Consider the following 13,645-nt stretch of genomic DNA (forward strand, 5'->3'; position numbering starts at 1 on the left):
ATAGAGCCTCTTTGGTGTGGTTAGAATAGAGCCACTTTGGTATGGTTAGAATAGAGCCACTTTGGTATGGTTAGAATAGAGCCACTGTGGTATGGTTAGAATAGAGCCACTGTGGTATGGTTAGAATAGAGCCACTGTGGTATGGTTAGAATAGAGCCACTTTGGTATGGTTAGAATAGAGCCACTTTGGTATGGTTAGAATAGAGCCACTTTGGTATGGTTACAATAGAGCCACTATGGTGTGGTTAGAATAGAGCCACTTTGGTGTGGTTAGAATAGAGCCACTTTGGTGTGGTTAGAATAGAGCCACTTTGGTATGGTTAGAATAGAGCCACTTTGGTATGGATAAAATAGAGCCACTTTGGTATGGTTAAAATAGAGCCACTTTGGTATGGTTAGAATAGAGCCATTTTGGTATGGTTAGAATAGAGCCACTTTGGTATGGTAAGAATAGAGCCACTTTGGTATGGTTAGAATAAAGCCACTTTGGTATGGTTAGAATAGAGCCACTTTGGTGTGGTTAGAATAGAGCCACTTTGGTATGGTTAGAATAGAGCCACTTTGGTATGGTTAGAATAGAGCCATTTTGGTATGGTAAGAATAGAGCAACTTTGGTGTGTTTAGAATAGAGCCACTTTGGTATGGTTAGAATAGAGCCACTTTGGTATGGTTAGAATAGAGCCACTTTGGTATGGTAAGAATAGAGCCACTTTGGTATGGTTAGAATAGAGCCACTTTGGTGTGGTAAGAATAGAGCCACTTTGGTATGGTAAGAATAGAGCCACTTTGGTATGGTAAGAATAGAGCCACTTTGGTATGGTAAGAATAGAGCCACTTTGGTATGGTAAGAATAGAGCCACTTTGGTATGGTTAGAATAGAGCCACTTTGGTATGGTTAGAATATAGCCACTTTGGTGTGGTTAGAATAGAGCCACTTTGATATGGTTAGAATAGAGCCACTTTGGTATGGTTAGAATGGAGCCACTTTGGTATGGTTAGAATAGAGCCACTTTGGTATGGTTAGAATAGAGCCACTTTGGTATGGTTAGAATAGAGCCACTTTGGTGTGGTAAGAATAGAGCCACTTTGGTATGGTTAGAATAGAGCCACTTTGGTATGGTTAGAATAGAGCCACTTTGGTATGGTTAAAATAGAGCCACTTTGGTATGGTTAGAATAGAGCCACTTTGGTATGGTTAGAATAGAGCCACTTTGGTATGGTTAGAATAGAGCCACTTTGGTATGGTTAGAATAGAGCCACTTTGGTATGGTTAGAATAGAGCCACTTTGGTATGGTAAGAATAGAGCCACTTTGGTATGGTAAGAATAGAGCCACTTTGGTATGGTAAGAATAGAGCCACTTTGGTATGTTAAGAATAGAGCCACTTTGATATGGTTAGAATAGAGCCACTTTGGTATGGTAAGAATAGAGCCACTTTGGTATGGTAAGAATAGAACCACTTTGGTATGGTTAGAATAGAGCCACTTTGGTATGGTTAGAATAGAGCCACTTTGGTGTGGTAAGAATAGAGCCACTTTGGTATGGTAAGAATAGAGCCACTTGGTATGGTAAGAATAGAGCCACTTTGGTATGGTAAGAATAAAGCCACTTTGGTATGGTAAGAATAGAGCCACTTTGGTGTGGTAAGAATAGAGCCACTTTGGTATGGTTAGAATAGAGCCACTCTGGTATGGTTAGAATAGAGCCACTTTGGTATGGTTAGAATAGAGCCACTTTGGTATGGTTAGAATATAGCCACTTTGGTGTGGTTAGAATAGAGCCACTTTGATATGGTTAGAATAGAGCCACTTTGGTATGGTTAGAATAGAGCCACTTTGGTATGGTTAGAATAGAGCCACTTTGGTGTGGTTAGAATAGAGCCACTTTGGTATGGTAAGAATAGAGCCACTTTGGTATGGTAAGAATAGAGCCACTTTGGTATGGTTAGGATAGAGCCACTTTGGTATGGTTAGAATAGAGCCACTTTGGTATGGTTAGAATAGAGCCACTTTGGTATGGTTAGAATAGAGCCACTTTGGTGTGGTTAGAATAGAGCCACTTTGGTATGGTAAGAATAGAACCACTTTGGTATGGTTAGAATAGAGCCACTTTGGTATGGTTAGAATAGAGCCACTTTGGTGTGGTAAGAATAGAGCCACTTTGGTATGGTAAGAATAGAGCCACTTTGGTATGGTAAGAATAGAGCCACTTTGGTATGGTAAGAATAGAGCCACTTTGGTATGGTAAGAATAGAGCCACTTTGGTATGGTTAGAATAGAGCCACTTTGGTATGGTTAGAATATAGCCACTTTGGTGTGGTTAGAATAGAGCCACTTTGGTATGTTTAGAATGGAGCCACTTTGGTATGGTTAGAATAGAGCCACTTTGGTGTGGTTAGAATAGAGCCACTTTGGTATGGTAAGAATAGAGCCACTTTGGTATGGTAAGAATAGAGCCACTTTGGTATGGTAAGAATAGAGCCACTTTGGTATGGTTAGAATAGGGCCACTTTGGTATGGTTAGAATAGAGCCACTTTGGTATGGTTAGAATAGAGCCACTTTGGTATGGTTAGAATAGAGCCACTTTGGTATGGTTAGAATAGAGTCACTTTGGTGTGGTTAGAATAGAGCCACTTTGATATGGTTAGAATAGAGCCACTTTGGTATGGTTAGAATAGAGCCACTTTGGTATGGTTAGAATAGAGCCACTTTGGTATGGTTAGAATAGAGCCACTTTGGTATGGTTAGAATCGAGCCACTTTGGTATGGTTAGAATAGAGCCACTTTGGTATGGTTAGAATAGAGCCACTTTGGTATGGTTAGAATCGAGCCACTTTGGTATGGTTAGAATACAGCCACTTTGGTATGGCTAGAATTGAGCCACTTTGGTGCGGTTAGAATAGAGCCACTTTGTTATGGTTAGAATAGAGCCACGTTGGTGTGGTAAGAATAGAGCCACTTTGGTATGGTTAGAATAGAGCCACTTTGGTATGGTTAGAATAGAGCCACTTTGGTATGGTAAGAATAGAGCCACTTTGGTATGGTAAGAATAGAGCCACTTTGGTATGGTTAGAATAGAGCCACTTTGGTGTGGTAAGAATAGTGCCACTTTGGTATGGTTAGAATAGAGCCACTTTGGTATGGTTAGAATAGAGCCACTTTGGTATGGTTAGAATAGAGCCACTTTGGTATGGTTAGAATAGAGCCACTTTGGTATGGTTAGAATAGAGCCACTTTGGTGTGGCTAGAATAGAGCCACTTTGGTATGGTTAGAATAGAGCCACTTTGGTATGGTAAGAATAGAGCCACTTTGGTATGGTAAGAATAGAACCACTTTGGTATGGTAAGAATAGAGCCACTTTGGTATGGTTAGAATAGAGCCACTTTGGTATGGTTAGAATAGAGCCACTTTGGTATGGTTAGAATAGAGCCACTTTAGTATGGTTAGAATAGAGCCACTTTGGTATGGTAAGAATAGAGCCACTTTGGTATGGTAAGAATAGAGCCACTTTGGTATGGTAAGAATCCACTTTGGTATGGTTAGAATAGAGCCACTTTGGTATTGTAAGAATAGAGCCTCTTTGGTGTGGTTAGAATAGAGCCACTTTGGTATGGTTAGAATAGAGCCACTTTGGTATGGTTAGAATAGAGCCACTGTGGTATGGTTAGAATAGAGCCACTGTGGTATGGTTAGAATAGAGCCACTGTGGTATGGTTAGAATAGAGCCACTTTGGTATGGTTAGAATAGAGCCACTTTGGTATGGTTAGAATAGAGCCACTTTGGTATGGTTACAATAGAGCCACTATGGTGTGGTTAGAATAGAGCCACTTTGGTGTGGTTAGAATAGAGCCACTTTGGTGTGGTTAGAATAGAGCCACTTTGGTATGGTTAGAATAGAGCCACTTTGGTATGGATAAAATAGAGCCACTTTGGTATGGTTAAAATAGAGCCACTTTGGTATGGTTAGAATAGAGCCATTTTGGTATGGTTAGAATAGAGCCACTTTGGTATGGTAAGAATAGAGCCACTTTGGTATGGTTAGAATAAAGCCACTTTGGTATGGTTAGAATGGAGCCACTTTGGTGTGGTTAGAATAGAGCCACTTTGGTATGGTTAGAATAGAGCCACTTTGATATGGTTAGAATAGAGCCACTTTGATATGGTTAGAATAGAGCCACTTTGGTATGGTAAGAATAGAGTCACCTTGGTATGGTTAGAATAGAGCCACTTTGGTATGGTTAGAATAGAGCCACTTTGGTATGGTTAGAATAGAGCCACTTTGGTGTGGTTAGAATAGAGCCACTTTGGTATGGTTAGAATAGAGCCACTTTGGTATGGTTAGAATAGAGCCACTTTGGTATGGTTAGAATAGAGCCACTTTGGTGTGGTTAGAATAGAGCCACTTTGGTATGGTAAGAATAGAGCCACTTTGGTATGGTAAGAATAGAGCCACTTTGGTATGGTTAGAATAGAGCCACTTTGGTATGGTAAGAATAGAGCCACTTTGGTATGGTTAGAATAGAGCCACTTTGATATGGTTAGAATAGAGCCACTTTGGTATGGTTAGAATGGAGCCACTTTGGTATGGTTAGAATAGAGCCACTTTGGTATGGTTAGAATAGAGCCACTTTGGTATGGTTAGAATAGAGCCACTTTGGTGTGGTAAGAATAGAGCCACTTTGGTATGGTTAGAATAGAGCCACTTTGGTATGGTTAGAATAGAGCCACTTTGGTATGGTTAAAATAGAGCCACTTTGGTATGGTTAGAATAGAGCCACTTTGGTATGGTTAGAATAGAGCCACTTTGGTATGGTTAGAATAGAGCCACTTTGGTATGGTTAGAATAGAGCCACTTTGGTATGGTTAGAATAGAGCCACTTTGGTATGGTAAGAATAGAGCCACTTTGGTATGGTAAGAATAGAGCCACTTTGGTATGGTAAGAATAGAGCCACTTTGGTATGTTAAGAATAGAGCCACTTTGATATGGTTAGAATAGAGCCACTTTGGTATGGTAAGAATAGAGCCACTTTGGTATGGTAAGAATAGAACCACTTTGGTATGGTTAGAATAGAGCCACTTTGGTATGGTTAGAATAGAGCCACTTTGGTGTGGTAAGAATAGAGCCACTTTGGTATGGTAAGAATAGAGCCACTTGGTATGGTAAGAATAGAGCCACTTTGGTATGGTAAGAATAAAGCCACTTTGGTATGGTAAGAATAGAGCCACTTTGGTGTGGTAAGAATAGAGCCACTTTGGTATGGTTAGAATAGAGCCACTCTGGTATGGTTAGAATAGAGCCACTTTGGTATGGTTAGAATAGAGCCACTTTGGTATGGTTAGAATATAGCCACTTTGGTGTGGTTAGAATAGAGCCACTTTGATATGGTTAGAATAGAGCCACTTTGGTATGGTTAGAATAGAGCCACTTTGGTATGGTTAGAATAGAGCCACTTTGGTGTGGTTAGAATAGAGCCACTTTGGTATGGTAAGAATAGAGCCACTTTGGTATGGTAAGAATAGAGCCACTTTGGTATGGTTAGGATAGAGCCACTTTGGTATGGTTAGAATAGAGCCACTTTGGTATGGTTAGAATAGAGCCACTTTGGTATGGTTAGAATAGAGCCACTTTGGTGTGGTTAGAATAGAGCCACTTTGGTATGGTAAGAATAGAACCACTTTGGTATGGTTAGAATAGAGCCACTTTGGTATGGTTAGAATAGAGCCACTTTGGTGTGGTAAGAATAGAGCCACTTTGGTATGGTAAGAATAGAGCCACTTTGGTATGGTAAGAATAGAGCCACTTTGGTATGGTAAGAATAGAGCCACTTTGGTATGGTAAGAATAGAGCCACTTTGGTATGGTTAGAATAGAGCCACTTTGGTATGGTTAGAATATAGCCACTTTGGTGTGGTTAGAATAGAGCCACTTTGGTATGTTTAGAATGGAGCCACTTTGGTATGGTTAGAATAGAGCCACTTTGGTGTGGTTAGAATAGAGCCACTTTGGTATGGTAAGAATAGAGCCACTTTGGTATGGTAAGAATAGAGCCACTTTGGTATGGTAAGAATAGAGCCACTTTGGTATGGTTAGAATAGGGCCACTTTGGTATGGTTAGAATAGAGCCACTTTGGTATGGTTAGAATAGAGCCACTTTGGTATGGTTAGAATAGAGCCACTTTGGTATGGTTAGAATAGAGTCACTTTGGTGTGGTTAGAATAGAGCCACTTTGATATGGTTAGAATAGAGCCACTTTGGTATGGTTAGAATAGAGCCACTTTGGTATGGTTAGAATAGAGCCACTTTGGTATGGTTAGAATAGAGCCACTTTGGTATGGTTAGAATCGAGCCACTTTGGTATGGTTAGAATAGAGCCACTTTGGTATGGTTAGAATAGAGCCACTTTGGTATGGTTAGAATCGAGCCACTTTGGTATGGTTAGAATACAGCCACTTTGGTATGGCTAGAATTGAGCCACTTTGGTGCGGTTAGAATAGAGCCACTTTGTTATGGTTAGAATAGAGCCACGTTGGTGTGGTAAGAATAGAGCCACTTTGGTATGGTTAGAATAGAGCCACTTTGGTATGGTTAGAATAGAGCCACTTTGGTATGGTAAGAATAGAGCCACTTTGGTATGGTAAGAATAGAGCCACTTTGGTATGGTTAGAATAGAGCCACTTTGGTGTGGTAAGAATAGAGCCACTTTGGTATGGTTAGAATAGAGCCACTTTGGTATGGTTAGAATAGAGCCACTTTGGTATGGTTAGAATAGAGCCACTTTGGTATGGTTAGAATAGAGCCACTTTGGTATGGTTAGAATAGAGCCACTTTGGTGTGGCTAGAATAGAGCCACTTTGGTATGGTTAGAATAGAGCCACTTTGGTATGGTAAGAATAGAGCCACTTTGGTATGGTAAGAATAGAACCACTTTGGTATGGTAAGAATAGAGCCACTTTGGTATGGTTAGAATAGAGCCACTTTGGTATGGTTAGAATAGAGCCACTTTGGTATGGTTAGAATAGAGCCACTTTAGTATGGTTAGAATAGAGCCACTTTGGTATGGTAAGAATAGAGCCACTTTGGTATGGTAAGAATAGAGCCACTTTGGTATGGTAAGAATCCACTTTGGTATGGTTAGAATAGAGCCACTTTGGTATTGTAAGAATAGAGCCTCTTTGGTGTGGTTAGAATAGAGCCACTTTGGTATGGTTAGAATAGAGCCACTTTGGTATGGTTAGAATAGAGCCACTGTGGTATGGTTAGAATAGAGCCACTGTGGTATGGTTAGAATAGAGCCACTGTGGTATGGTTAGAATAGAGCCACTTTGGTATGGTTAGAATAGAGCCACTTTGGTATGGTTAGAATAGAGCCACTTTGGTATGGTTACAATAGAGCCACTATGGTGTGGTTAGAATAGAGCCACTTTGGTGTGGTTAGAATAGAGCCACTTTGGTGTGGTTAGAATAGAGCCACTTTGGTATGGTTAGAATAGAGCCACTTTGGTATGGATAAAATAGAGCCACTTTGGTATGGTTAAAATAGAGCCACTTTGGTATGGTTAGAATAGAGCCATTTTGGTATGGTTAGAATAGAGCCACTTTGGTATGGTAAGAATAGAGCCACTTTGGTATGGTTAGAATAAAGCCACTTTGGTATGGTTAGAATAGAGCCACTTTGGTGTGGTTAGAATAGAGCCACTTTGGTATGGTTAGAATAGAGCCACTTTGATATGGTTAGAATAGAGCCACTTTGATATGGTTAGAATAGAGCCACTTTGGTATGGTAAGAATAGAGTCACCTTGGTATGGTTAGAATAGAGCCACTTTGGTATGGTTAGAATAGAGCCACTTTGGTATGGTTAGAATAGAGCCACTTTGGTGTGGTTAGAATAGAGCCACTTTGGTATGGTTAGAATAGAGACACTTTGGTATGGTTAGAATAGAGCCACTTTGGTATGGTTAGAATAGAGCCACTTTGGTGTGGTTAGAATAGAGCCACTTTGGTATGGTAAGAATAGAGCCACTTTGGTATGGTAAGAATAGAGCCACTTTGGTATGGTTAGAATAGAGCCACTTTGGTATGGTAAGAATAGAGCCACTTTGGTATGGTTAGAATAGAGCCACTTTGGTATGGTAAGAATAGAGCCACTTTGGTATGGTTAGAATAGAGCCACTTTGGTATGGTTAGAATAGAGCCACTTTAGTATGGTTAGAATAGAGCCACTTTGGTATGGTTAGAATAGAGCCAATTTGGTATGGTTAGAATAGAGCCACTTTGGTATGGTAAGAATAGAGCCACTTTGGTATGGTAAGAATAGAGCCACTTTGGTATGGTAAGAATAGAGCCACTTTGGTATGGTTAGATTAAAGCCACTTTGGTATGGTTAGAATAGAGCCACTTTAGTATGGTTTTGATAAAGCCACTTTGGTATGGTTTTGATAGAGCCACTTCGGAAAAACTCAAATACGTTTTATTATAAATGTTTCTAACCAGGCAGCATATTAAATTTCAACGGATGGTTTCGTTTAGTGGAAACTGTTATGCAATTTGCCCAGTAATTACCCCAAATATTATATTTGATTATTTTAATACAAATGAATTAATTGTAATACATAAGTTCAGACTGTTCTATAAAGAAACGATCAATGTGATCCGATTTTGTGCTATTCTGTACTTTTACAGTGACGAACAATGAAGTATATAGTCGTTGTACAGGCGCTATGTGCAGTCCTCGTATATACCTTATTATCAAGTGAGTCCTTAATAGTTCCCGACGAGTATTTAGTGATTATGTCGGTAAGTTATTCTTTCCTCTATATCACATGTTTTTTATTTTGATTTTCAAACTTTGGCTGCGTAGCTTGATGTCTCATTCCAAACCATTACATATGAGTGAATCTATTAATAAGGATAACAAATCGTGGAGATATAATACACAATTGAAATGAAACAAACTGATCAAAGTTGACTGTTTTCTTGAATCATCACAGCTTTTTCAACGTTTTAGTTAGTGATAATGTGTCTTTCCGATTAATTGTATAACTGTAAGTTAATATGTTTTCAGAATGATTCAACGAAATCGATGTGTGACAACGCTATTGCCGAATTGATTAATCTAGCTGGAGAATCTGCCACAAATATCCACCAATACACAATTCTGAAAGGTTTTTCCGTTAATATTGACAAAATATATGAACAAGATGTAAGTAATGAATCCAAATTCTTGAATTGTTTGTTCACCTGGCAATTAATACATTGAATTATTTCCATTCTCCTTTCAGACGCGCCCGCCGCTCGACACATTTGTTTTGTAGTTGAATAGTCTAATGGTTAGTCTAATGGTTTAACTTCAATTTAACTTCAAGTGCGATCGTGATACTTGACTGAACTTAGTACAAGAGTTGTATAGGCCAAATAGAACAATTTTGGTTGGGTCTGCTCGTGACTTCATACACACGTACATACACGCATCTTTACATGATAAATGCTACTACGAACAAACTGTACATGTTTGTTTTAGAGTGAGAATTACACGTCCATATATTTGTTGTTAATGAGCGATGTGGGTGGGTGGAAATATATTGAATTCAAGTCAAAAGCTGTTTGTATGTTCATCGGAATCGCGTATATAAAGAGATATTTTAGATATGAAACAGGTTAAAACCAATTAATATACTCCGGGAAATGTTAATGGCGACAACAACATACAAGTTTATTATAATAATTATTTGTACTACTTGGAAATTGTTATATGAATTCTAGCTAGTGCCATGTATCTTTCATTGTTCATCACGTCAGTTTTAGAACGAACATTCCGCATTGTCCCACATATAAATGACAATCTGTAATGTTTATGTGATATGACACACAAATGTCATACATGGTTAGAATTGTTGCCAAATGATGTCATCATTGTATTTGCTAGACAATTACGTAACGATAAATATATGATAAATATATCATTATATTGAATAGATGTTAAGTGCTTATATCATTATATTGAATAGATGTTAAGTGCTTATATCATTATATTGAATAGATGTTAAGTGCTTATATCATTATATTGAATAGATGTTAAGTGCTTATATCATTATATTGAATAGATGTTAAGTGCTTATATCATTATATTGAATAGATGTTAAGTGCTTATATCATATCAAGCTTGTAGGTATTATCGAACAAATATTTGATTTTACTTATTCTTATAATGTTTGTTTAGATGTGTTTTTATAAAAGCAGTAATTATTTTTATAACATTTATTTAATACAAAAATGGTACATAGTCACCGATGAATCGAAAAAAAACATACAAACAAACATCATGCAAATACATGCGATTTGCGATAGTAATAGTTGAGCATAAATGCGTCAAATGATATTACTTGCTAGAAAATAGCGACCGAGAATGAACTTTGAGATACACAGAAAACACATCAAAGATCCGCTTAAATTTGTGAGACGAAGTTGTTGAGTAATCCGCTACAGATTCTTTCAAGAATCTTCAATTCTCTATATTTAGTAAACACTAATAATTATTTTTTACCTTTCTTGAAGACTTCCTATAAGTAGGTTGGCTTAAGGTAGAGATGCAGTTTATTTTGCAAATTTTGAGAAATTTCACTTTCTTTATTTCTTATGGCATTGTACGAACATCTGTATTCTGTACAAATTTGAAATTAAATCATTAGTGATGTAAATTAGCATATATTTTTACTTAACTATAAAATATGCAAATTAGCAATTATCTCAGCTTCTTTTTAGTGCACATCCCAGAACTTAAAAAAAATAGCGCTTAGACGCTTTGACCTTTTCGTTTGAAATTTTCACAAATGATTGACAATATGTTTATCTTCAAAATGCCTTCCGGCATTGTTTTTAGTTGAACAGTGTTACAAGAATCGTACAGATAACTAGCCTGAATTAGTGAAATTTGAGCTGCTGCCCAGCAAAATTGACAACTGGTAGACAGTTTTCAAGACGGCACTTTCTTCATAGTAAACAGATATACCCGTGAACCAATTTTGACAGGAAACAGAGACATGGTTTAGAAGCTAATTTCTTTTTAAATCACATTTTTGTGCATATTTCAAACTGCAGTGTCCAGTGTCTTGGTTGCCTAATTAACTAATTAACATACCTGTCAGGTAAACTGCATCTCTACCTTATTTGATATTTAACTCTTAGAGCAAACTCAATTACCCATTATATAAAACACATATGTTTATATATTATCGATGTTTAATATGATTTACCTATTTATCATTTTCAATCCCCAGTAGTGAACGATACTAGAATACAGAATGTATGTAGCTATACACTCCCATAATTCTGATCATATTAGCAATACAACATGTGGTAACATTAATATCTGCAGATTCTTTGTATTTAATGACTCCAAATTGTATGACTGATATGGTAAGGGATGTATGATTAGCTAAGTCTCCAGAGAAGATAATCAAAATCAAAAAGTGCGCATGCGCAATTTCGATAACATTCCTCTGTAACCCTTCGACTTTTTTATTTTGGTGTTTTGCAATCATTTCTAAACATTACTTCAAATAATTATTTGTTAGAGGTATGCAATTATTGACTTGTGTGCCTTATTGGTGCATATGCGACAAAGAGATACATCAATGATTGCATAATTGCATACGAAAAACAGAATTAGAAGTTCTTTACTATATATTTGTTTCATGTTATACTCAATACAATATAAATGATGATAGTATATCCAAGACAGGTGTATATCCTTCAACAACCAATGTTATGTACATAGTAGTGTTTATAGAAGAAATGTGTTATTAGCGTAGGTAATTAAATCATCAATTAATTTCACGTTTGTTAATATAAACATATAAACATTTGTACAAAGCAACAAATACCTGACTAGTTTTATGTCGATCTGCATTAATTAGTGTACCTTTCCTTAACAATAACTTACTTTCGCTGCTTTAGCAAAAAATTGATGGCAGCTCCAGATACATGTCAAAGGTTATGTGATAACTGCAATTGTCTTCTTGTTGGACAATTACATTATGTAATGCCTTTAATTATTTCACAGTAATTGTACATGCACATTATATATGGGCTATTTTCTTTGCAAGATTGTGATAGCATAGACTTCCCGATTAGATTAATCGTTTACAGATTCTGACGATCTCGCGTACTCCGTGATCTCGTGTTAGCTACAAATCTAAATATTCTAATTATTAGTTAAAATCGAAATGTAAACGTTTGAAAATTACAATATAAGAGTTTTCGACACATAATAGCATGTCAAAAACCGCCGTGCGGTAACGTCATCTACCAAGCACCACGTGTATTGTTAAATTTGTGTTAAACACGTGGAAATGATATCTTCGTGAGATTTGCTGTGTTCCTTTCGGCGTCTTGGATAAAAGTTGAACGTTTATTCTGAAAGAATGTGCATAACAATACATCACGAAGATAGGTAATATGAAAGTGATTCTAACAATAGCAGGTCACGATTGGTTTTTGCCTACGAAATTGTAGAAGCAGTGAACTAAAGTAAGTATCAGCAGCAATTTAAGTATTTGAGTTTGCGTGGCCGTGTTTTAGAGTGAGTACAACTAATAACAACCTCAATATATTTGTATTAAAAGTAGCATCTACTGGTGCAATTATATTAAATGTTGTACGTAAGAGTTGGTTCAAGGTTTAGTCCGTCTTTCGCCTCGACTGAAAGTATAATTAATTCTGTCACAATAGGTACAGCGTGGTTTCCTAAATAATTAAATTCATGTGATTTGTCTAGCTTAAGCAACTGACTGGGGTAGCATACGTAGAAAGACAGGTTATTATGACTGCCACTGACATATCGTGGGGACAAGATAGAATTGACCAGAGGCTGCTTCCACTCAATGGTGTTTACGATCCACCAGGTGAGGAAATATACACGCACTCACACACACACAGTCACACAAATCAACAGATACAATAAGTGATATATATATATATATCACGTTCGTATATGTCCCATTTATAATATAAATCACGTGTATCAAAAGTTCGATCACGTTCAAGTCATCTTTTTGAAACGTTATTGTGTAAATATATGGTACGCATTTGTTTTGCAAACTCGAAATGACACAAATACTACCACCGCTCTGATTCCAACCTATTATATGGTTATGTTTATTTTTCAACTTCAGGCGATGGCACTGGCGTCAATGTATACGTGCTGGATACGGGGATAAGACAACCAAAAGGAAACAGCGATAACGAATTTGATACAAGAGTTACCGATTTTTATGATACGCAGGTGGGAAAATAGTCAGCTGAGTGGGTCACGGTCATGTAAAGTTAATATTCTTTTGAATCTGGTTGGATTTCTATTGTCAACATTATATTTCTACATTCATGACAAAGATATGGTTGTATATTAAATTAAAACCATAACAACATCATATCTTCATTATTTATATAAAATCAACACGTTTTTTTTCAGTCTACCAGAAAGTTGTGTAATTCCCATGGAACTCGAATGGCAGGTATTATCGGTAGTCATTCATATGGTGTGGCCACTAAAGTTAAGCTCCATTCAGTGAGAGTTCTAAACTGTGAAAACGCTGGGAGATTGTCGGACATTCTAGCAGGTTAGAACTATACATCTTTGAGGTAAC

The 13,645-nt window shown here is 37.3% G+C and overlaps 1 protein-coding gene across 1 annotated transcript in view; it reads left to right on the forward strand.

Moving 5' to 3' along the window:
• The window catches only part of LOC102807916 (uncharacterized), a 69,695-nt gene that overhangs the window by 8,195 nt on the left and 47,855 nt on the right, over positions 1-13,645 (forward strand). The window contains exons 2-6 of the mRNA XM_085508399.1: positions 8,685-8,798; positions 9,067-9,204; positions 12,778-12,904; positions 13,175-13,284; positions 13,471-13,618. Coding sequence (XP_085364525.1) covers positions 8,694-8,798; positions 9,067-9,204; positions 12,778-12,904; positions 13,175-13,284; positions 13,471-13,618 — 628 coding nt within the window. The 5' untranslated portion in view covers positions 8,685-8,693. The remainder of the gene's footprint in view (positions 1-8,684; positions 8,799-9,066; positions 9,205-12,777; positions 12,905-13,174; positions 13,285-13,470; positions 13,619-13,645) is intronic.

The sequence above is a fragment of the Saccoglossus kowalevskii genome, chromosome 15, assembly GCF_978046115.1.
Source record: "Saccoglossus kowalevskii chromosome 15, keSacKowa6.1, whole genome shotgun sequence".
NCBI lineage: Eukaryota > Metazoa > Hemichordata > Enteropneusta > Harrimaniidae > Saccoglossus > Saccoglossus kowalevskii.